At 37.9% G+C, this 24,792-nt stretch overlaps 1 protein-coding gene and 1 pseudogene across 1 annotated transcript in view; one reads left to right on the top strand and one right to left on the bottom strand.

Annotated features, from left to right (window-relative positions):
- The first annotated feature begins 546 nt into the window (after window positions 1-546).
- The window catches only part of TMCC1 (transmembrane and coiled-coil domain family 1), a 183,160-nt gene continuing 158,914 nt past the window's right edge, over window positions 547-24,792 (top strand). Inside the window, exon 1 of the mRNA XM_032841497.1 lies at window positions 547-1,113. Coding sequence (XP_032697388.1) covers window positions 547-1,113 — 567 coding nt within the window. The remainder of the gene's footprint in view (window positions 1,114-24,792) is intronic.
- On the bottom strand, window positions 24,098-24,198 carry LOC116857519 (annotated as a pseudogene).

Genomic DNA, 24,792 nt, shown 5'->3' with positions numbered 1-24,792 from the left:
TATGAGTGAGAGTAATTAAATTGTCTCAGCTATACTGTGCCTATTGAATGGTCTATTCCCTCTTGATTTCCCAAGTAATGGCTGTTCTGTCAACTGTTATTGTGGTTTCCATTCTAGGATGACTCCTCTAGTATCCGATTCTTCATATATTGAAACTTGTAGGGATTTTTTTTAAACATTGCTGTTTTCATATGCTGTGTACTTGTTTCTGAACTTTTTCTCCTATTCTAGAAAATAATCATTACCCACCATCTAGAACACTACCTTTTAATCTTCTGGTTAAAGATTGCTTAATGATAGTGCCTATGTGTTTGGCTAGTGGCATGTTTTTCTTTAACACTGGAGATTTTGCATGGATTTATAATAAGAGGCTCTTTTCTTTCTTTCTTTCTTTCTTTTTTTTTTTTTTTTAACATTAGATAGGCATGAAGCCTCCGTCTCACAGCTGCATGTGTAGTTACTGTTGAAGCAAATGCCTACCTAATTTGACAGTCTTGGTGTGTTATAAAGTTTTTGAGTTTGCAAATAAGCGTATTAAATCTACTGATGGAGCCTTCAGGCAGTGAACAGTTATATGAGGACCCTGATCCTGGAGGCAAATCCCAAGATGCAGAGGCCAGAAAGCAGACAGAATCAGAACAAAAGTTGTCTAAAATGACCCACAATGCTTTGGAGAACATTAATGTGATTGGCCAAGGCTTGAAGCATCTCTTCCAGCACCAGCGCAGGAGGTCATCAGTGTCTCCACACGATGTGCAACAAATTCAGGCAGATCCAGAACCTGAAATGGATCTGGAAAGCCAGAACGCATGTGCTGAGATTGATGGTGTCCCCACCCACCCCACAGCTCTGAATCGTGTCCTGCAGCAGATCCGAGTGCCACCCAAGATGAAGAGGGGGACAAGCTTACATAGTAGGCGGGGCAAACCAGAGGCCCCAAAGGGAAGTCCCCAAATCAACAGGAAATCTGGCCAGGAGATGGCAACTGTTATGCAGTCAGGCCGACCCAGGTCTTCATCCACAACTGATGCTCCAACCAGTTCTGCTATGATGGAAATAGCTTGTGCTGCTGCTGCTGCATGTCTGCCAGGGGATGAGGCAACTGCAGAGCGGGTAAGTCTGCTAGATTTCCTTTTTCTCCAACCTACAGTTCTTCGAGCTAGTATTCTTCACACTTATCAAAGAGATATCTCAGCAAGTACCTCAAAGTTGTGGTAAAAAATAGTTTTATTTATTTTTTTCATTAAATAAATGAGGTGATAATATTCTGGCTGGGGTGCCTGGGTAGCTCAGTGGGTTAAGCCTTTACTTTCAGCTCAGGTCATGATCTCAAGGTCCTGGGATTGAGCCCCACATTGGGCTCTCTGATCAGCAGGGAGCCTGTTTCCCCCTTTCTCTCCGCTTGCTGCTCTGCCTGCTTGTGATCTCTCTGTCTCTGTTAAATAAATAAATAAAATCTTTAAAAAAATATTTATTCTGTCTAATGACTGGATGCTTAGAATTATATTCCTGTTTGCTTCCTAACATATTGGTATATCTTATTTTACTGTTTTGCTAAAATCTTCAGTATCTTTCATGTTTTTTTTTTTATGTTAAAAGGCTTAGTTTTATGGTAGAGGAGCAAAGTTGCTTTGTTCTTGTTTTGGTTTTGCACATGATTTGACTTTTTAACATTAATGAAGGCAAAAAAAGTTCTAGAATCTGGGTTTTTCTGTGCAAAGCACAGATAGATACTAAATTGCTTATAATTTTCATATACACTGTACCACGTCATCAGCATTCAATATATATTTACATTCTATAGCAGAGCATATGCATTCTTATACTTTTTAAAAGATTTTTAAAATTTTTTGAGAGACCATGAGTGCATGAATGGGGGGAGGGGTAGAGGGGGAGGGAGAGAGTCAAGCAGACTCTGTACTGAGCATGGAACCTGACGTGGGGCTTTACATGATCTTGAGATCAGTAGCTGAGCTGAGACTAAGAGTCTGATGATCAACTGACCGAGCCACCCAGGTGCCCCTATAATTTACTCTTCATAAACAGGTTTTTTAGGTCTGCCTGGATGGGACAACTAGGCTTAACAAATTTAGGGGAAACTCTTTTCATATAACTTTCACTTCATGTCTTAGTTATGGTTAGTTGAAGCATATAGAAAAAAGAGCTCTAGGGTTTGAAAACACGTACATGTAGTGGGGCAGGTAATGACAATGAGTGAACTCATGTCACGTGACTTGGACAAACTGAAGAGTTTAAGTGTTGTCTAAAGGGGCAGTATCTTCTTAGCTTTACCCGATTGTTGTGATTCAGGACTATGAGCCCAGTCTTTCCAGGCCTTCTTACTTTTCAAGAGAAACTTGAAAGATAGCTTAGTACTCTCTTGATTTTTGACATATTATGGAAGTCAAACAACACATTTATGGTCCAGGTCTGCCCTATAAGTTGCCATCTTGCTGTCTTTTGGCTTTACTTTTATGTATTTCTTCAGGTTTTGATTGATCAATTGCTTTCATTCTGTGTTTGTTTCTGGCACAGGTAAATTTATTTTACTGGACATTTTGCCTGGAAATCCAAATTGAATCACGTACCTTTAAACCTCTCCTATTTAAATGTGACACTAAAAACAAGCAAACAAGTAATGGACAGTAAATCACTTCAAGAAGTTAAGCCTATCCAGATAACATATCTACCAGAATAACAGAATCAGGAGAATAAAGTTTCAGATCATTAAAATTAAAGGTATAAATGCAGAAAAGTAATACATAATTTATGTGCATCATAGTTATCTTTGAAATAAAAAAGATATTTGGTCTTTGACAGAAGACAAAAATGTTGACAGTAAAAACAGTGCAACTATATAATTCGGATTAATCTGTACCAGAGAACACGAAGACATTTTTTTCCCCAAGATTTATTTATTTTAGAGAGAGTGAGCGAGCAAATGAGCAAGCATGCTCGTGCATGCTCAAGCATGGGGTGGGGGTGAGGTGCAGAGCGGGAGAGAGAGAGTCTCAGGCAGATTCCCTGCTTAGCACGGAGCTAGATGCTGAGTTCCATCTCACAACCTTGAGATCATGACCTGAGCTGAAACCAAGAGTTGGATGCTTAACTGACTGCACCACCCAGGCGTCCTTAAGAAATTTTTTTTTACTAGTGATTCTGGGATTATAGACTTTTATGTTAAAAAGAAAATTATAAGTAAAGCATATTGTATGCATTTATATTGTTTTAAGGGGTGCCTCTGTGGCTTAGTGGGTTAAGTGTCTGCCTTCGGCTAAGGTCATGATCCCAGGGTCCTGGGACTGAACCCTGAGTTGGGGTCACTGCTTAGTAGGGAGTCTGCTTATCCCTCCCTCTCTCTCTCTACCTGTGTCCCCCTGTCCCCATGATTTCTTTCTTCACTCTCAAATAAAATCTTAAAACAACAACAATAATAACTTCATAGAGAGTCAAGGGAGAACATTTTAAAAAATTGTTTCTTTAATACATGTATTTACAGTAAAACCCACCAATTTGATTTTTTAAAATTTTAATTCCAGTGTAGTTAATATACAGTGTTACATTAATTTTAGGTGTACAATTTAGTGATTTAACAGTTCCATATATTACTCAGTGCTAATCAAGATAAATGTATTCTTAATCACCTTCCCCTGTTTCACCTGTATCTCCCCACCCCCTCTGGCAACCAACTGTTCTTTATTGTTAAGAGTTTGGTTTTTCCCCCCTTTGTTCTTTTGCTTCTTTTTATTTTTTTATTTTTATTTTTTTTTTTTTTAAAGATTTTATTTATTTATTTGACAGAGAGAGATTACAAGTAGGCAGAGGAGGCTGTCAGAGAGAGAGAGGGAAGCAGGCTCCCTGCTAAGCAGGGAGCCCGATGCGGGACTCGATCCCAGGACCCTGAGATCATGACCTGAGCTGAAGGCAGCGGCTTAACCCACTGAGCCACCCAGGCGCCCCTGTTCTTTTGCTTCTTAAATTCCATGTATGAGTGAAGTGATTTTCTGTTTGTCTTTCTCTGACTGCCTTATTTTGCTAAGCATTATCCTGTCTAGATAGTCCATGTTGTTGCAGGTGGCAAGATTTCATTCTTTTTTTTTATGACTGAATAATATTCCATCGTGTGTGTATGCCATATCTTCTATATCCATTTATCTGTCAGTGGTCACTTGGGCTGCTTCCATTACTTGGCTATTGTAAATAATGCTGCAATAAACATAGGGGTGCCTATATGTTTTCAAATTAGTATTTTTGTATTCTTTGAAGAAATACCTAGGAGTGCAGTTACTGGATCCAATGGTAGTTCTGTTTTTAATTACTTTAACTTAAAAACAATGCCTTAACTTTTTAAAATACAAACCTACTGATTAGGCTTCTATACCTTTCTTGTGCTCATTACATGGACTATAATTTCCATTTTAAAAATTTTTGTAAAGTGGAGTGATAACCTGGTAACACTTGGGAAGCAGCATGAGACAGACTCTTAGATTTTTTTTCCCCCAGACTCTTAGATTTTAATAATCTCTTGAAAGCCTTGCCCACTTTAACTTCATTTTTAAAAAATGTGCTGTTCTTGAGTCTTTCCAAAGCACCTTAGTTTTCATGAAACAAGAGCCCTTTTTATACTCTTATCTTATTGATTTATATAGTATTTAATGAAACTGTTTAATTATAGTGAATATAACAAAATGATGTGGGAGCATGATGTATATGAAAGTGTACCAGCCATGAACATTAATTATCCTGTGAATATAAAGTCTGCATATCTTTCAGAGAAAATGGAAAGTTTAAGAGTGATACAGCAAGTTGATTAAGTGGAGATTAGTCTGGAGACCTACTCTGTTGTATGTTAGTAAGAGAGAGAGATTGTTTCAAATTCTAAATACTGGCTTCTGTATTTTTTTTTTTTTTAAGATTTTATTTATTTGACAGACAGAGATCACAAGTAGGCAGAGAGGCAGGCAGAGAGAGAGGAGGAGAGTGGGCTCCCCACTAAGCAGAGAGCCCAATGCAGGGCTCGATCCCAGGACCCTGGGATCATGACCTGAGCCAAAGGCAGAGGTTTTAACCCACAGAGCCACCCAGGCGCCCCAGTGGCTTCTGTATTTATGTCTTTTTTTTTTTTTTTTAAACTCAAATGTCTGAGGATGAAATGTTTTAATACTGGTGATAATTGTTTAAGTATGCTGATCTTTCTTTTTTTTTTAAGATATATTTATTTGAGAGAGAATGAGAGAGGCAGAGAGAGAGAGAGCATGGGGGGGTGAGGGTCAGCGGGAGAAGTGGACTTCCCACTGAGATGACGCGGGACTCATCCAAGGAGTCCAGGATCATGACCTGAGCCGAAGGCAGTCACTTAACCAACTGAGCCACCCAGGCGTCCCAGTACACTGCTATTTCTGTCCATATATGTTAACATTCTTAAAGACGTGCATGTACGTGTACCTGTGTACAAACGTAACCCTAAGACAAATGTGGAATTGATTTTCCAGTATATCCATTGTGTTTGAAAGCCACCTGCGTCTGCCTTAGCCATCTGCCACATAACCAGTCTAGTTTTCAAAGTAGTGTCTTGGCCTTTAAGCTAGATTCTTTTTAAATTCAGATTTGGGGCTACCTGGGTGGCTCAGTGGGTTAAAGCCTCTGCCTTCGGCTCAGGTCATGATCCCAGGGTCCTGGGATGGAGCCCTGCATCAGGCTCTCTGCTCAGTGGGGAGCCTGCTTCCTCCCTCCCCTTTCTCTGCCTGCCTCTCTGCCTACTTTTGATCTCTCTCTTTGTCAAATAAATAACATCTTTAAAAAAATTCAGATTTGGCAAATATTATTTGTGCCTAATATGTAAAAAGCCTGGTTTTGACCTCATGATAGAAATGAGACCTGGGTAGAAAAATCATGACATGTTGAACACAAAGGTTCTTATTCCCTTCCTTTTTGGATTTTCCAGTGAATGTGTTTTTCCATAGAAAAATCTTATTACACATCGAGTCTGCTGCAATATTTGAAATGTGTTCTTCTCTAAAAAGTAAATATATGGGCACTTAATAAATAAATATATGCCATATATAGTTGGTCAAATTGTATCACTTGAAGGATCATCTTCAAATTCACAAAGGTAGTTTTTTCTTTAAGTTCTTTGTGATTTGAAAATTGAATGTTTTGAATTGAAAAAAAAAATGTTTAATGTAGAAAACATTGAAAATAAAATAAAAGAAGGAAAAACCAAAAATAAGTATTGCCAATATTTGGCATGTTTTCTTAATATACTGCTTACTTAAATATGAAAAAATATATAGGAGAAAATTTAAATTTAGTTCTGTTAATATTAGCTTTTTTTTTTTAATATATATATATATATATATATATATATTTTTTTTTTTTTTTTTTAAATATTAGCTTTTTAAAATAAAACCAGATGGGCTGCCTGAGTGGCTCAGTGGGTTAAGCCTCTGCCTTTGGCTCAGGTCATGATCTCAGGGTCCTAGGATTGAGCCCCGCATTGGTTTCTCTGCTCAGTAGGGAGCCTGCTTCCCCCCTCTCTCTGCCTGCCTCTCTGCCTACTTGTGATCTCTGTCTGTCAAATAAATAAATAAAATCTTTAAAAAATAAAATAATATAAAACCAGAATCTTAATACTAAATGCATAATTTTATGTCTTTTTTTATTCACATTCTATCTTGAATATTTTTAGATATCCATAAATATTCTTTTTATTTTTTTAAACACTTATTTATTTTAGAAAGAGTGAGAGCTGGGTGGAGGGAGGGAGAGGGAGAGAGAAACTTAAGCAGATTCTGTGTGAGGACAGAGCACAGCATGGCCCTGAGATCATGACCGGAGCCAAAACCAAGAGTTGGATGCTTAACTGACTGAGCCACCCAGGTGCCCCCGCAAATATTCTTTTATAGATTTTTACTGATTACATAATACTATAACATATTTTGTTGTAATACCATAGTTTATGGTAACTACTTTTATATACTGAGTAGGAGATAAATGAAAATATTTAAATTTCCAGTGTGATTTCCTTTATGTAGAATAATATATGGAATACTTATTAATCAAGAGATATTTAGGAGTGGTAATAATGATAACAATAGTTATGTTCATTGTGTGCTTATTATGTGGCAGGCAAAATATTAAACACATTATGCAGTTTAATTCTAAATTCTTAATTCTAAAGCAGCTCTATTTTTTTTCTTGATGCAGTAGCAGAGGCATAGAGAGAGTATACCATGGTTTCAGAACTTAAATACTAAATGTAGGCCATTTACATTTACATTTTGATGAGATATGTTTTAGTAACTACTGTGTTCTAGGCATTATCTGATTCAAAAGCTGCTTTTACCTTCCATAACAGATGATCTCTCCATTTTAATATGCTGGATATTGGTCTGAGTATTTGGGAGATCCAAAAATGTACTTTTACTTTCTGTAGTTTAAAATGTGAACTTCTTTTATATGGATAATATGATAGAAACAATCAGCTACTGGCACTAAATTTTTTATTGGCACTAAATTTATGAAAATTCGGGGTTAGCATTTCTTACACAAAGATGGTCTTATGTCAGATCCTTCTGAAATCCTTCAGATTTTTAAAAAATGGCTACTACATAAGATTGTTTCTTCTATTACCTGCTGTTCACCTTTAAAGTTCTCTGGAGTATCTGAAAAATTTCTGATCCTAGACTCAGTGAACTTACAGTCTAGTTGGAGGAATAGCAAACAGTATAAAACAGTATCTTAGAGGCATCTGTGTGGCTCAGTTGTTAAGCATCTGCCTTCTGCTCAGGTGGTAATCCCCTGGTCCTGGGATCAAGTCCCTGGCAGGCTTCCTGCTCAGTGGGGAGACTGCTTCTTCCTCTTCAGTACCCCCCTGCTTGTGTTCCCTTTCTTGCTATCTCTCTCTGTCAAATAAATAAATAAAATCTTAAAAACAAAACAAATAAAAGAGTAGCTGTATAATAAGTGTAGGGACAAGTTGAGAAGATGAAAGATCCTTCTGGTTTGAAATGAGTAGAAAGCTTAGAGGAGGAGTAGGAGTTAGCTGCATTGATTTGGATCTTACAGAAGAAATAGGATTTAGATATGTGAGTATGTGGGGGATAGAAGAAAGGGTTGTTTCAGAAAGGGGAATGAACAAGGAAAATAGAATTTATTGGCAGGATAGTTAATAGAGTGGTCAAAGAAAAATTCATGTCAGCTGCCTCAGGTCCTTTTTGGAATGAAAGTACAAACTTGTCTCTTTTTTTTCTTTCATATCATCTATTCAACATATTTGACCAAACTTCTGAGTGTTTGTTTTATGCAAGGTAAATTCTGATAAATGCTGTGGTGGACACACAGGTACATAACACTTGATTCCGATCTCCTAAGATTTTTTAGAACTAGCCGAAAAGAGAATATAAACAGAAGAACAAGTAATTTATGAATTTTTAACAAAGATTTCATTTATTTATTTGAGAGAAAGAGAGAACACTCCTTGAGGGTGTGGGCAGAGGGAGAAACAGGCCCCTGCTGCGCGGGGAGGGGGAGCTGGAAGCAAGGCTTGATCTTAGGACCTGGGATCATGCATGACCTGAGCTGAAGGCAGATGCTTAACTGACTTAGCCACCCAAGTGCTTCAGTAATTTATGAATTTTAATAAAGCACTTTAACGTAAATTATCTCACTTGATCTTCTTAGTAATTCTATGAGATGGTAATGATGGTCCTTATTGTAATTAATTCACAAACTAGGAAGCATAAGTGATTTCAGGGTCACACAACTTGTAAATAAGGAGTGAAGCTTTTGATTTCTATAGGCTAGTTCTCTTTCTTTAACACTCTGCTGCCCCCACATATAAGATAAGATAGAATGTGTTAAGTGCCACAAGCAATATAAAAACGTGTGTTTAGGGAAGGAGTAATTAATTCTGTCCAGAGGAATCTGGGAAAGCTTTGAAAGAAGAGCTTGAGGATGTTGGTGTGGGTAATGGAGAGTAAGTTAAAGACACCTCCAAGTTAAAGACTCTTGCGAATAAAATAAATTAGGGTTTTCTTAGTAAACATGCACTCTTTCAAGGTGTATGGACTTGAATGATAAGGTCTGTGACATTTTGGCTATGTGTTGAGAGAAGGCCTAGAGCTGTCCACACGGCTTGTAAGAGGTGCCACATCTTAGCTTTGATATCCCTCCCGACTTATAGTAGGACGCCATTTTGCATACAAATATCTTACGCAGAAATAGCATTTTAGGGTATTTTTTGAATAATGAGCAAATCCTTTTCTCTGCATCTTAAGTATTGTATCCTTTGGAATTTTAGCCATAACTATATCACTCTTTTCACTCTTCTGTGAACTTAAATGCTGTCGTATTTTCAGCTTCCACCAAAAATTGGTCTCCAACTGGAAACCTGTGATCTTCAGAATTAGTTATTTCCCTGTCTGTTAGTTATCTGCATAGGTAATTCAAACTCTTCATTTCCAAATTTAAATTCATCATCATTTCTCATAAACCTTTTTATCTTCTTTTATGTTTTCTTAGTTGTTTCCAAACTTCTGTGGGTACAGAAGAAATCATTTAGGACACTAGTTGAAAATATAGTTTTTATGCTCTACTCCCAGAATTTCTGATTTAGGAGGTCTGGTATGGAGCCTAGAAAATCCCATTTATTAATTTATTTTTTATTTAATTTATTTTTTGACAGAGAAAGCGAGAGAGGGAATACAAGCAGGAGAGTGGGAGAGGGAGAAGCAGGCTCCCCACTGAGTGGGGAGCCCGATGCAGGGCTTGATCCCAGGACCCTGGGATCATGACCTGAGCCGAAGGCAGTCGCTTAACCAACTGAGCCACCCAGGTGCCCTGAAAATCCCACTTTAAATCAAGGCCCCAGATAATTCTAGTGCAATCAGCCCATGAGTTTGAGAATCACTAGATCTGACTTTGCAAGTCACAAGTCACCCACGCTGGCAACCTTAAGAGTTATTCTGATCTCTTTCAGTCCTCAATCAGACAATCCCCAAATTGGCTCCTGTTCTCGATTCCTAAGTTAGTGCCTTAGATTGGGCCTCCATCCATCATCTCATTGCCTGCATGCAGCCTCTGGGAACTACCTAAAACAAAGCAAATGATGCTGCATGCAGCCTCTGGGAACTACCTAAAACAAAGCAAATGATGCCATTTCCACTGCTTAAAAACCTTCACTGGGTCCACTGTTATATAAGGAGTAAAGAAAGTTCCTTAAAATGGCATGCAAGGCCTTCCACGATTTAGCCCATGTGGACTTCTTTATCTCATGCCATTCCCTGCCTCATACAGAACCTAGCACTTGTTTCCCACACTTTTTATTCTTCTGCAGTTTTCATATTTCCATATTATGGTTAATACTTTTAGTCATTTATTTAGCAAATATATATTATCTGATATGTGCTAGGCACTGGATATTATGGTGAGCAAAACCAGATGTGATTCTTGCTCTCATGGAATTTATAATCAGATGGGGGCACATATTAAAGAATCATTCAACACAAGTCTAAATTTTCAGCTGTGACAAGTGCTACTGGAGCCTGTCATAGGGACAGTTTACCTACTTAAGAAAGGCAGGGTATGAGTTTCCTGAGGAAGTGAATGAAAGAGATTGACAGGATAAACTGAGGTTTATCTGAATGAGGTACCTGAGTTGCAGGTACGAAGGCTAAGAAGGGAGGAGTTTTGCCGCATATGAAGGATAGAACGGCAGGTGTATATACTTGGCGTGTGTGCATGCATGCAAGTGAATACTGGTTAAGGCTGGAGAGGTAGATAGGTGCAGTTCATACAGTCGTTTGCAGACAACGTTAAGCAGGTTTTCTCCACCTAAGAAGGATGAGTAGCATCAAAGAATTTTAAGCAAGGCTTGGGGGCAGGGGGAGTGTAATATGAACTTTGTGATTAGAGACAAGCACTGTGCTTACAGCATGAAGAGTGGATTGGAGTAGATTTAGACTGAATGCAGGTAGATGAGCCAGAAGGCTATTACAGCAGTCCAGATGAGAGAGAACAGTAATTTAAATCAAGGGATTGATGGTAGAAGTGAAGACAAGAGATATGTGAGGAGAGGGTATCTTATATTCCCTATGACTAAGGCTTCTGTCCTTGGTTTATATGTTCAGTGAATTAGTGAATAGTATATAGACATAGGGAACAAGAAAGGAGATCTAATTGTGAGTTTGAGAATGTACATGGCTAAATCTTTGAAGTGGAGTAAGCTTTCATTCTTTCATCAATATTTATTCAATACTACTATGTATTAGGCAATGTTCTAGGTAGTTTGGGTACCTCAGAAAACAAAACAGGCAGAGATTTCTGCCCTTACGGAGTTTTCTTTGAATTGAAGGAGATAGCATACAATAAATATAATAAATGAATTTTATGTTGTAAGATGATAAGTATTATGGAAAAAAATAAAATGAGAGAACAGAGATCCAGAGTGTGTATGGAGGGGAGGTGAGTTGCAGTTTTGAAGCCAAACGATAAGGGTAGACCTCCTCAAGAAGGTGATATTTGAATGAAGACTTCAGAAGATGAAAGAGTTAGTCATGTGGTGTGCTGTCTGGGGGATAACTATTCAAGGGAATTGAAGTAACCAGAGGGTGGGAGCCTGTCTGAATGTCAAAGGAATGGCAAGGAAGCCAGTGTGAAAAAGCTGAGTGAGCAGGGGACCATAGTAAGAGATAGATCAGAGAGGTCACAGGTGGCCAGATCAGGTAGAGCTTCATAAACATTGTAAGGACTAAATGAGAATCAGAGCCATTGGGTGTTTTGAGCATAAGAGTGGTATAATAATCTGACTTTTTTTTTTTTTTAAGACTTTTTATTTATTTGACAGAGAGACAGCCAGAGAAGGAACACAAACGGGGAGTGGGAGAGATTGAGAAGCAGGCTTCTTGCTGAGCAGGGAGCCTGACACATGGCTCCATCCCAGGACCCTGGGATCATGACCTGAGCAGAAGGCAGATGCTTAAACTCCTGAGCCACCCAGGTGCTTCCATCTGACTTATTTTTTTAAAGAATCACTCTGACTGCCATGTGAGTAGACTGCAGGGAGTCTAGAAGGAGAATGGGTAGGAGTCTCTTGTAGAATCTAGGCCAGAAAGGATGATGGCTGAAACCAGGGTCTTAGCAGCTTTGAACAGAGTTGTCAGATAAAAGCAAGAGAATAACAATGATCCATTTGAAGGTCCTGAATAGGATTTCCCCAGAAGGCAAGTGGAGTTGATTAGCAAGAGAGAGGTTCTCTATGAAGAAAGGATTAATGAGGGGTGCCTGGGTGGCTCAGTGGGTTAACACCTCTGCCTTCCGCTTGGGTCATGATCCCAGAGTCCTGGGATCGAGCCCCACGTCGGGCTTTTTACTCAGCGGGGAGCCTGCTTCCTCCTCTCTCTCTCTCTCTGCCTGCCTCTCTGCCTACTTGTGATCTCTGTCTGTCAAATAAATAAATCTTTTAGAAAAAAGGATTAATGAGCCTTGATGTAAATTTTATGCAAGAACATAAAATATCTCATTAAAAACTATTAAGTTATTGCAATAGAAGAAAGACCCAATGAAAGAATAAAAGCTTAAAGGATGCCTGGGTGGCTCAGTTGGTTAAGCGTTTGTCTTTGGCTCAGGTCATGATCCCAGGGTGCTGGGATTAAGTCCCACGTCAGGCTCCTTGTTCAGTGGAGAGCCTGTTTTTCCCTCTGCCTGCGGCTCTCCCTGCTTGCACTCTCTCTCTGTCTCTCTCACAAATAAATAAATATTTTTTAAAAAATAAAAGCTTAAGATGGCTATGGAATGTTTGTTTTCATGCCTATAGGCTAGAGATAGGCCATGTTTTAAAGCAATGGTAACATTCATAGTGGTCCTGAAGTCAGTATACATTTTATGGTATAAATTGAGATTTTTTTTTTTTATTCATTTGACACAGAGAGGGAGATCACAGGTAGAGAGGCAGGCAGAGAGAGAGGAGGAAGCAGGCTCCCTGCGGAGCAGAGAGCCCGATGCGGGGCTCGATCCCAGAACCCCGGGATCACGACCTGAGCCAAAGGCAGCGGCTTCAACCCATTGAGCCACTCAGGCGCCCCTAAATTGAGATTATTTGAGTAAGTGCTTTGACATTTCAATGTAGTATATAAGTGTGCCTCAGTATTAGGATGCTGTTAATGTTTAACAATAAAGTAACATCAAGGGAAGAAATGGACAGTAGAATTAGGGTAGAAAGGAGGCCTTCAAATTCAGAATAGTTTAATTTGGTTCCCTCAAGTTTTTTACATATAATCATTGTTTCGTGGTTAGTCAGACTTTGAAACACTCAGATTACTTGTAAGATTATTAAGTCAGATTTGAGGATCTTTAATTCTCAAATTGAAGAGTAGAAAATAATTATCACCTTAAAATTTGCTTGATTGTAACAGAAAACAATTAAAGAAGAAAAAGACTTCTATCCTGGATTTGGCATTTACTAGCTGAGTGATTTTAAGCAAGCTTATTACTTAACTATCTGAATTTTAGTGCTCTTGCCAACTTTGTTTTTTGAATTCATGGTGTGTGTAGGATATGAAAAACTAACTATACAGATGAAAATGCAAACCTGGGTGAGTGCACCGAAAGCTTCCATGGTGATGTCTCTGTTTAAGTGCTCTTCTTTTATATCTGTTATTAAAGCACTATGGGATCAGAAAAGGTTTTTTTGTTGTTGTTTGTTTTTTGCTATTGTTTATTCTCATACATTTGCTCAGTAAATATTTATGAGTATTTGACCTAACATTGTTTTTGGTCAGTACTTTTTACAAACTTTTTTTACAAACTTTTTCTGTAAATAGCAGTAATAAGTATTTTTTACCATCTGGTCTCTGTTGGAACTGTTCAGCTCTGCATTGTAGCATGAAAGCAGCCACCCACAATGTGTAAATGGATACCTGGGTTTGGCTGTGGTGCACAGTATCTGGGCCATGGCCCATACTTTGTCCACCCTGGTCTTAGGTACTAAGAATATATGAGTGAATAAAACAAAGAATATTTGTGGGGCGCCTGGGTGGCTCAGTGGGTTAAATCCTCTGCCTTCTGCTCAGGTCATGGTCTCAAGGTCCTGGGATCGAGGCTCTCTGCTCAGCAGGGAGCCTGCTTCCCTCTCTCTCTGTCTGCCTCTCTGCCTACTTGTGATCTCTGTCTGTCAAATAAATAAATAAAATCTAAAAAAAAAAAAAAGAATATTTGTCTTTGTGGAGCTTACTATATAGTAAGAGGAGGTAAATAAAAATGTAAATAAAATAGTTATCCCCTACTTTTTAAACGTTCACATTAAGCTTTTCCTTTTATGAAAGACCTATGTTAATGCTTGTTTGGCTAATGGAAAAAAAATCTGAAGAGGAATTTTGGTTTTACAAACAAAGGTGAAAAGTGACAGTAGCATTCAGTGTTTATTTTGCAGTGAGCAGTTACAGAGTGCACATCCCTAGCAGTAAAGGTAGCACTGCCAAACTCCTTTCCTCGTAACCACACTCAGCATCTCAGCATTAACCTCTCATAGCTTTGAACTGTTTCTGAGCATCTGTGTGTTATCTCAATTTATTTTGTGCATCTGTTACTAAGATGTGTCCTCGGGTATCAGAAAAGCCTAAGAGGTTACTTTTTGAGTCTGGGGATGATCAGAAATTTTTTCACATAAATTAATGGTGATTGTTTCTTTGCTTTACATCATTTCAGCTTACAGAAATTTTCATATGAATGCTGTATTTTGGATAGTGTGAGCAATCTTTATACAATATGACAGTTGTGATGGGAGATAAATTCTAGAGCAGGAGATTTTAAGCACTTCTTGATATGTGGGCAAATATCTGAAGGATGGGAGGAAACCAAAGAGATATCTAGGGGGAAAAGCAGGCCAGGCAGAGCAAAGAGCAAAGGGAAAAATTCTAAAAACTGCTGCTGTAAAGAAATTTTACTGAAATTGGTTTTTCTTGGCATTGTTAAGGGGAGGGGATGGTATGCACATCAGGGCCATCAGTCATAACCTCTTGTCTATGCATGCCAGATAGGTGAGGAACAACACTTGGAATGGGTCTTACTAAGGATTTGATTTATGTATATTAAATTTATGTTGTATGGTTTAAATGTTAATGCTTTTCACATTGTGAAAGATTCAGCTGGGTAAGATTTAAAGATCTTGCTGGCTTTATTCAACAATTCGCACCTTGGGTATCATCCATTATAGCAAATTTAGGAGCTCTGAAGAGCTATACAGAGTTTTATAGACAGAAAGGACCAGATACAAGAAAGTTTCACTAGGCAGAAATTGGATTGATATTATGGTGTTACTTTCCCTGAAGGGAAATCTCAGGAGTTATTAGGCAGATTACCTAACTAATACTGATCAGGTAATTCCTGATTTGTTGGTTTAAGAGCACCTTTCTGGGAGAGGTGACTGTAATTAGATTCTCAGGTTGATAATGTGGGGTTTAATGTATGTGACTCCATTTTGAGCCAGTTGTCTTGTTTTTAACAAACTTAGATCCCGTATATGTGATTTTTAGAATAGTCATGTCAGTTGCCTGTTCTCAGGTATAGTTTCAGGTACTCAAGTACCCTTTCTCCCAAAGTATATTTGTCCACTTTTTCACATTCTATTTATGTACACATTTGAATATACATAAATACTTATACTATTCAGGCACATTTCTAAATATGGAACTTGAAGTTGTCTTTTTCATTAAGTGGGACATTTCTTTATACTGAAGATTTTTTATTCCACCAATAACTATTTCTTAAGTACCTCTGAGTTGGAGATTAGCACTTTGAGAGATATGAGAGCTACATACAAATTGTGTTACAGCCTTATTCTCAAATTTCTTACAGTCTTGGGGGGTGGCAAGTTTTATGATTTACGTAAGTGGCAACTGAAGAAGCAGTGTGATGTGGTGTAATCAAGCCCAGAAGTCAGGGGCCTTCAGTTATAGATTCTGAGAATGACTTGTTTCTGTTATTAAATACCAGTGTGACCTTAAACAAATTAAATTCCATAGGTTTCATTTCCTTCATTTTTTAGATGAGGTCATTGTACTAAATAATAAGTCACTTCTAATTTGAAAATGCCACAAATGAAACTTGTGCTTCACAGTCTTTTTCATGGCACAAATAGAAAATTAAAATATCGGGGCACCTGGGTGGCTCAGTGGGTCAAATCCTTTGCCTTTGGCTCAGGTCATGATCTCAGGGTCCTGGGATCGAGCCCCGCATCAGGCTTCTGCTCAGCAGGGAGCCTGCTTCCTCCCTCTCTCTCTGCCTGCCTCTCTGCCTGCTTGTGATCTCTCTCTGTGTCAAATAAATAAAATATTTTTTAAAAACGAACTTAAAATATCTGCCCAGCATAGCAAGGTAAAGTGATGACATGTTCATAGCCAGGGTAGTTGATCTGGTCCCACTAGGCTCTGCTTGGCCACCTGAAGGTCTGAGGTGGTTAGTATCTACCACATAATTTTAACCCATCCTTGTGGTTAAAAGCTTCAACAGAGAGGACAATATAAAATCTTATGTTACTGAGTTAAGGGCCATAGAACTTCAGAGATGGGGGGAGCTAAGTACGGGTTTGTGTTACTGATAGGGACTTTATAGAGCATGTGCTCCTTGGAGGTTGTCTTAGGAATATGAGGCACAGTAAGAAGAGATCGTCTCCATCTTAAGACAACATAATACATGTAAATTTCAAGTTTTAAAATAGCTAAGATGTGCTTGTTTGCTTATGAGAAAGAGAAAGAGAAAGATTGCGCATAGGAGGTGAGGGAGAGGGAGAGAGAATCCCAAGCAGTCTCCATGCCCAGAGCAGAGCTCAACATGGGGCTTGATCTCACGACCCTGAGATCATGACCCGAGTTGAAACCAAGAGTCAGATGTTTAACTATCTGAGCTGCCCAGGTGCCCTGAGATGTACTTTAGAGTTCTCTTCTTCTTGGAGAAAACAAAACAAAACAAAACCCCCAATTGTGAGTCTCTGGAGGGCTAGGACCATGTATTAGTTATCTTTATTTCCTACCTAGCACCCTAAGCCACTAACCATTATGAGGTCTAGTAAAGCATTTAGAGGAAGTAATAAGAGAAGATTGGAAGAGTGTATAACTATGTATAGCCAATTTTTAAAAATTTCTCTTTAGGGGAGAAGAGTTTGATTTAGTATTATAACTGTGAAACTAATTTGGATGATGTGATTGGAAATAAAGAGCCCTAAGTATGGATTGAAAGGTGGTTGCATATTGAAAATGTATGTATGTATTTATTAATTTTTTATTGTTTTATTTTTTAAAAATTTATTTATTTGACAGAGTACAAGCAGATGAAGTGGTAGGCAGAGGGAGACCTCTGTGAAATTTATTTTTTTAAATAGTTATGTTCAAGATGGAATGAAATAGGAAAAAAAAAAACAGTTAAGGTATCAGTGAGCTCAGCTGAGAAGTTATTATCATGTAGTGTAAGCATCTACCAGCTTCTGAAACAACATTTAATTGTTTATTTCTATGGGAAAAGTCCTTTTGAATGTCAGTGTTAAAAATGGTTTATAGAACAGACTCTTAATCTCGCAAAACAAACTGAGGATTGCTGGGGGGAGGGCGGTCGGGAGAGGGTGGTAGGGTTATGGACATTGGGGAGGGTATGTGCTATGGTGAGTGCTGCGAAGTGTGTAAACCTGGCGATTCACAGACCTGTACCCCTGGGGCTAATAATACATTATATGTTTATAAAAAAATTAAAAAATTTAATAATAAAAAAAGTGGTTTATAGATTCCCAGACCGGCCACCAAATTCCATTCCTCCAAAATCTAGGTGAAATATTATACACTATTTCACAATTACTATGGTGACTAAACAGTGAAAAAATACTAATTAATGTTGTTTAAATACTTATTTTATAAAACAGTAACAATAAATGAGATTTTTTTTTGCCATTAATTCTGAGAAAGAATAAACTTAATAAAAGGGAAGTGTGAAGGTAATGCAAACTTTGGAAGCTAATGAAGGGAAAGTTCAAAGTTAGTCATCCTAGTTCTCTGTTAAGGTTACTATCACTTCAGAGCTCACTATATCATATTCCTGTTAATAGGTGAATTTAGAAAAAAAAGTATATTTTATTAGGCTGCAGTTAGGGAAGTTTTTTGGGTTACTTACAGTATGGACAGAGAGAAGGAGAATTTTTTTGTAATATTGGCTGGAAGGGGTTCGGACAGGCAGGTAGGGTGGAAAGGGAAGGTAGAATTACTCTTCTGGTAATCCCCTCTGTTTGGTGGCTGAGAGCCCAAATGTTGGGATGATTTCACACTGAAGAGACTGAACCAACCTGACAGAATCATGATTTCCAGGTCTGCATATGGATTTTCCATGAAACAGAAGTGGACAGCTCTGGGCAGAGGACAAGGGAAAGGCCCTGCCTTTCCCCATACTGGAGGTCCCCATGTAGCTGCTTTTTCTGCCTCTAGGCTGGCACATCAGGAGCAGAAGCAGCTTCAGGCTGTTTTCCTGGGCCCATATCTCCACAAGATGGAATTGGGGCTGGGAATGCCCACAAGGACTTCTCACCAAGGCCAACACTGGCTGAGATACAGAGAGCTCAGTGCCTGCTGCTTTCTGGAGTCCCATTTTTTTTTTTTTTTTAAGATTTTATTTATTTATTTGACAGAGAGAGATAGATCACAAGTAGACAGGCAGAGAGAGAGGCGGAAGCAGGCTCCCCGCAGAGCAGAGAACCTGATGCGGGGCTTGATCCCAGGACCCTGAGATCATGACCTGAGCCAAAGGCAGAGACTTAACCCACTGAACCACCCAGGTGCCCCTCTGAAGTCCTTCTTTGGTTTAGCTCTCGAAAACCCTTATTCTTTCTCATTCTCAATCTCATTCTTAAAATTATTAAGATAATATGTAGATTTAGAATTTGAAGTTTACCCAGGGTTTTTAAATAAGGGATTTTTCCTCCTTGGTAAATCACAGCAGGATGGCATCCAGCTCTGTTCACATGAAATCGAGTTTTTGTTGTTGTTGTTGTTGTTGTTGTTGTTGTTGTTGTTTAAGTATGCTCCACGCAGGGCTTGAACTCACAACCCTGAGGTCAAGACCTGAGCTGAGATCAAGATTTGGATACCTAAATAACTGAGCCACCCAGGCACTCCCTAAAGGGAGATCTCTAAGATTGAATTAGCTGCGCTGTGAGCACAACCTGAAACTCAGGAGTACTGTTCTCCCAGTGCAGAAGAAATGAGGTGGTGGGAGAGGTAGTTTCTATTGCTAACCACCAGGTGGTGCCCCTAGGCCAAGATCAGCAGGTGGAAGTGTCTGTCCTGTCTGTCCTGTGGACAAGACATTAATAAATAAAGGATTATGACTTGAGAAGTAACTAGCACAGGATATCATTAGGATATGAGCTGGATTAAGAACGATGACTATAATATAGTCATAGTGGGTGCCATTTGTAAATATCAAACTGAAATGATAACTATGGAAATGAATAGATAATAGAAGACTTAGCTAAGACTTAATGACAGTTAGAATTTTAAAAACTTAAAGGTAAAAAAAATTTAAGACCTAAAGATTTGTTTGGGAGAAGTAGTAAGATAGTGTCCATTTTCCACAAAATAGCTGAAAAATTAAAATTTATGAGGAGCACCAATAGAGATCTCTGTTTTCTGTGTATTTAGGGTCAGGTAGGTGACACTGTCAAGGGAATATTTTTTTCTTGTCAAGGAAATAATATGAACTTGGAAAAGTAGGAATAAGCCAGATATGGAGATATATTTTGGCTCTTTAGTTGTTTTCTGTTAAAGGTACCTTATAGAGCAAAACTTGGTTGCCAAAATAAGTAACCTTTAGGTTTATTGACCCTAGTTCAGAGGTCCAGAATGTGTATGTTTCTTTTAATATAGTTGTTTATGTGGTGATCCAAGAGATTTTGATTATGCTTAATGATCTTATATTGACATTTAATGTGGTTGTCATAAGGGTGAAATTGAAGGTATACCTAGGGTGTTCTTGAACTTGGTAAATATGTTTTACAAAGTTATCTTAAGGATGCTTCTAAAAGGTTTTGTTTTTTTCTTTTGGTTATATTTTTATTTATTTATTTATTTATTTATTTATTTATTTTGTTATATTTTTAAAAATATGAGTTCTATTCCTCTGTTTAGAACAGCAGCTTTTGTGATGAAGGCTCAACATAAAACAATGTTGAGTTCACTCTTCAAGTTAGATCTAACCTCCTTTTCCTTTACATTGTTAAACAAGTATAGACTTCAGAGTAATTAGATCTCTAAAGGAGCATAATATATGACCTCACTTCTGCTTTTCCCTTTTATTCACAAGGGATTTGTGTACTTTATCAGTAGCCTTGAATCTTATTTGTGGGGGGTAATTTTGGCATCCAGAGTCCCATTACTCTTTTGTTTATCCATAACACTATTAAATTGTCTTCCCTTGTGGCCATTAGTTTCCAAAGACTCATAGATAGATAAATAGATAATCTAGACAGAAGGAAAGACCAGGATCATGTATTATATAAGGTAATCACTAGAACAGATTGCTTTTTTTTTTTTTTCCTTCCAGAGATCATAGTACAACATTTTATTTCAAGAAAGATAGGCAACTTTGGCAGGTTAGCACAGTGTTGGACTTGGTATTTGTTAAAAATTGACTTATTTTGATACTACATCATGACTTGTGATCTTGTCAGTCAATGAAAGCAGACTAGGTTTCACTTTGGTCCTTTCATACTTTAGGCTCACAGTATATATTCACATTGATTTGTGTCTCTTATTTTATATATTGATGGACTTCGAAAATACCCTTTTCCTAAATAGAATCATTTTAGATATATAACAGATGTTTGTTTTTAAAAATTAATCTTGGGGCACCTGGGTGGCTCAGTTGGTTAAGCATCTGATTCTTGATTTTGGCTGAAGTCGTGATCTTAGGGTTGTGAGATTGGGCCTCGCACTGGGCTCCACACTGGGTATGGAGTCTGCTTAAGATTCTCTCTCTCTCTCTCTCTCCCTCCCTCTGCCTCTCCCCACCTCAAAAAAAAATTTATCTTATGACAAGTCTCTTTGTAAAAAGACTTAGTAAGGATTTATTGGTTTATATAGTATAAGAATATTCACATTTCTAGCCAAAGATCAAGTCAAATATTTATCAAGAACTGAAAAACACATAGTAACATCCGACTGGGATGAGGAACCCTGACTCAGATTTCAAAGTTGCAATAATGAGGAAGTGAAGAATTTAGAAACTTTGGGTTACAAAATGAGTCCCTTGCAACAATGATTTTCAGCTAGTAGGTCCTGGCTGTTGCCAAGTGATTAGCAAAGACTCAGACTGCTAAGCTTTAGGTACAGTCTTAATCAAACTCCTCATTTTACAGGCTCAAGGATGTTAAAACCTGTTTGAGGTTATACAGCTGGTTATGAATGATACCAGTTCCAGATCCCTGGGTCCCCTCTAATTCTGTGTTTATTAGCATTCTTGCCTTTTTATCTTTTTGATTGTGTCAGAGAATTGAAGAATACCAGTTCTGGTCAAGCAGGAGACAAGAAAAGGAGAAAATAAAGTTGTTTGGGGTTTTTTTTTTTTTTTCAGCTAGTAGTAACTGGATCAGCTTGTTTGAATGAGGGCAGAAATCTAAGAATAGTGACAAAGACTGATTTCATTCTACCTGTTTGGTTTCTTATGCTATTACTTTTAAATAATTCTTGTCTTCTTTTTCAGATGAGTAATAATGGAAATAAAGTCCTGCAATGATTCATTAGAGTTATTTTAATACTGTTCATCATTAAAATATGAGCAGTGACTTTCTGGATTCTCACATACCTAAACAGTAAGAAAATGGAGTAATTATTTACAGGGCCTAAGATAAGGCTTCTTCTGTTTACTGAGATAACCAGTTAAATATACAGTCTCTGTGAAGTTCTTTCTGCATTGGGAAGTTGAGGGTGGGGTGGAAGAGAGCTCACTGTAGTCTCACACTAACCACAAAATAATGTTGGAGAATTACAGTTAAGTAAGGGGGATGGAGGTGAGAACCATCCCTCTTATCATCTTTCTTACTACCCTAAGATACCAAGAAACCTGCCCTGAGAATATTGAATTTTAGTGACTCATTCAATAATTGAGACTCTTTTCCATGTAGTTGGTAGTGATCTTTGCAGGGATTTTTTTTGTATGTGTGTGGAGGTGAATTTGTTTTAATGTATTATGTGGGATCCTACTCAGTTTATTGAGTACCTAATGTATGCAAGATCTTGTTTATGTATATGATGTAATTTACATTGCATGTCAGCTTTTTGAGGTAGTTCTGATCTCCCGTTTTAAAAATTTTTTATTTTTTTACAAATGAAGTAAGTAAGGCTTAGGGAAAATTTTAAACTTGCTTAAGACTAGAGAGCTAGTACATGGCTAAATCTAATTTTTTGTGCTCATTCTATAGCACAGATGCCTCAATATTGTACATTTTTATCATGTACTTAGTGTGAGGGGTGTGTGTAATAGAAAGGCAGAGGGTGTAGAAGATCTTAGAAAGATCTAGACTGCAAAAAATCAGTAACCTGTCAACTGGATGCCTGCATCTAAGGAAACTAATTTTCCTGAAACACCTAAAGAAAAAAAATTAAACAGTTGTCTTAACAATTAAAGTAAGATTTGAAGTCCAATAATTAGCTCTTATAGTAGAAATGAATAAAGTAGAGATTTAGATAAAGGAGTAGAAGTTTTCCATTGCTTTCCACATCCACTGTCAAAATACTACAGTGAAATTGTGGGAAGCCACCAGTCTTAACCTCAAAACAGGGCTTTAAAGTAGGAAGTACAAGGTTATTTATCTTCCCTTCAGGTAATCTGACTGGTAGGTAACCCAGTGGTAGCAATGATTCTTATTTTTTAAATTTATTATGATTATTATTATTTAAGAACCCCAGTACAGGACTCAAACTCACGACCCCGAGATCAAGACCTGAACTGAGATCAAGAGTTGGATGCTTAACCAACTGAGCCACCGGGCTACCTTAGCAATGGTTCTTTTTAATTCTCTGCTTTTAGGGTTTTCCCCCTGCCAAGTTGCTGCAGCTGTCTGACAGGCAAGACAGGAATTCTGGTGCATTGTCCTAAAGGAAGTTCCACTTACCTTTTTGACCTTTCATTAACACAATGTTTTAGGTTGGAAGGGACTTCTACAGTTATTTTATTCGCTCTCTGTAACATTCTCCCCTTTCAGAATCTCCCAAAGAAGCCCATTCTACTATGGATTCCTCTGTTAGACAAATCTAATATATTAAACTGAAATCTATATTAAATTGTATTTTTCCAGTTAGTATATATTGCCTCTGCAGGGGGGGTTTCTTCCCCTCCTCTGCTCTCCCCTCTCCTCCCATTCTTTCTTTTTTTTTTTTTAAAGATTTTTTATTTATTTATTTGACAGAGAGACAGAGAGAGAGAGAGAGAGAGAGAGAGAGAGAACGCGCACCAGCAGGGGCAGCAGCAGGCAGAGAGGGAGAGGGAGAAGCAGGGAGCTATCCCAGGACCCTGGGATCATGACCTGAGCTGAAGGCAGATGCGTAACTGACTGAGCCACCCAGGTGCCCTGGATATTCTTTTTTATTTTTTAATTCAGCAAATATTTAGTGCTCCAAGCATTCTAAGTGCTAGAATGCAATAGCGAATCCTTAGTATAAATGCTGTACTGTGAAATACTATTATCTCTATTTTTGTAAGTGAGGAAAACAGAAGATTGAGGTTGAAATGACTTACCAAATCCACACAATTGGTTAGAAGTTTACTGGATATCGGAAGCATGCCTTTTTAGCTCCAGAAGTTATGCTTTTGACCCCTGCTGTTGTTGTGGGTTTTGCTAAGAATAACTTCATAGCCATCCATAATAGTCTAGAATAGATAGGTCAAGGAGAAAGTTGGCCTAAAGAATGGCTTAAAAATACTTAGAAAGTCAGAGGATTCTTGGGATGCTGAATGAACTGGGAGCCTCCTGGGCTCCACTGGGAAACTACACAGTAGGTAGATTCTTGACAGTCATAGATCTAAATTTGTGGTTTCAGCAATTCACTAAGGACTCCAGAAGTCCATGACAAATATGGAATGCTTCAGAAATTTGAATATCATCCTTGTGCTTGGGCCATGTTAATCAATTGTATTGTTCCATTTTTGTATATATGTTGCTGAAGCAAGCACTGGGGCGTTCTTCCATATCATGGTTTTGAATACTTAGTCATACTGGTCTATCAACTCTTGGTTATTCTAGTTCTTTAGTAATTAGTAATCCTCTTAAATTAGTCTCTAGAACAACATAATGCCCAGAAATGGATATGGCAGGAAGTAGAACTGAGCTGTTTATTACTTTCCTAATTCTAAGGTACTGTTTGGTTCTTCTAATGTACACAGCTCCATTTTGAAATTTTTTTCCCCTTTTGCAGTCTGACTTATTTTTCATATCTTTAACTTTCATTTGGTGAAATTCATAGAATTTATTTCAGCGCAATTAAAATTAAGCATTGCAGGTGCTTAGTAACTTTGGGAATGTTAGAAAAGACTTTTCTGAAGAACTTCTAAAATATTTGCTTATAAGAGTGAGATGCTTTCAAATTATATCTTTTAATGTAGTGTTAAAGGTGGGGAATGTCACTTAACATTTCCTACACTTGCAACCTAATTTTTCTTACTTTATATTTGTAGTATTATTTAATGTATGGACATGATCAAATGAGAATAATCAAGAGTTTTGTGGGATGTTTAAGAATCTAGTCAATTTTATACTTAGATCTT

This window comes from Lontra canadensis, unplaced genomic scaffold, assembly GCF_010015895.1.
Source record: "Lontra canadensis isolate GAN:19392208 unplaced genomic scaffold, GSC_riverotter_1.0 scaffold124, whole genome shotgun sequence".
In the NCBI taxonomy this organism is placed as follows: Eukaryota; Metazoa; Chordata; class Mammalia; order Carnivora; family Mustelidae; genus Lontra; species Lontra canadensis.
Note: the sequence above shows the minus strand (reverse complement) of the source record. Positions and strands in the feature narration are given on the sequence as shown.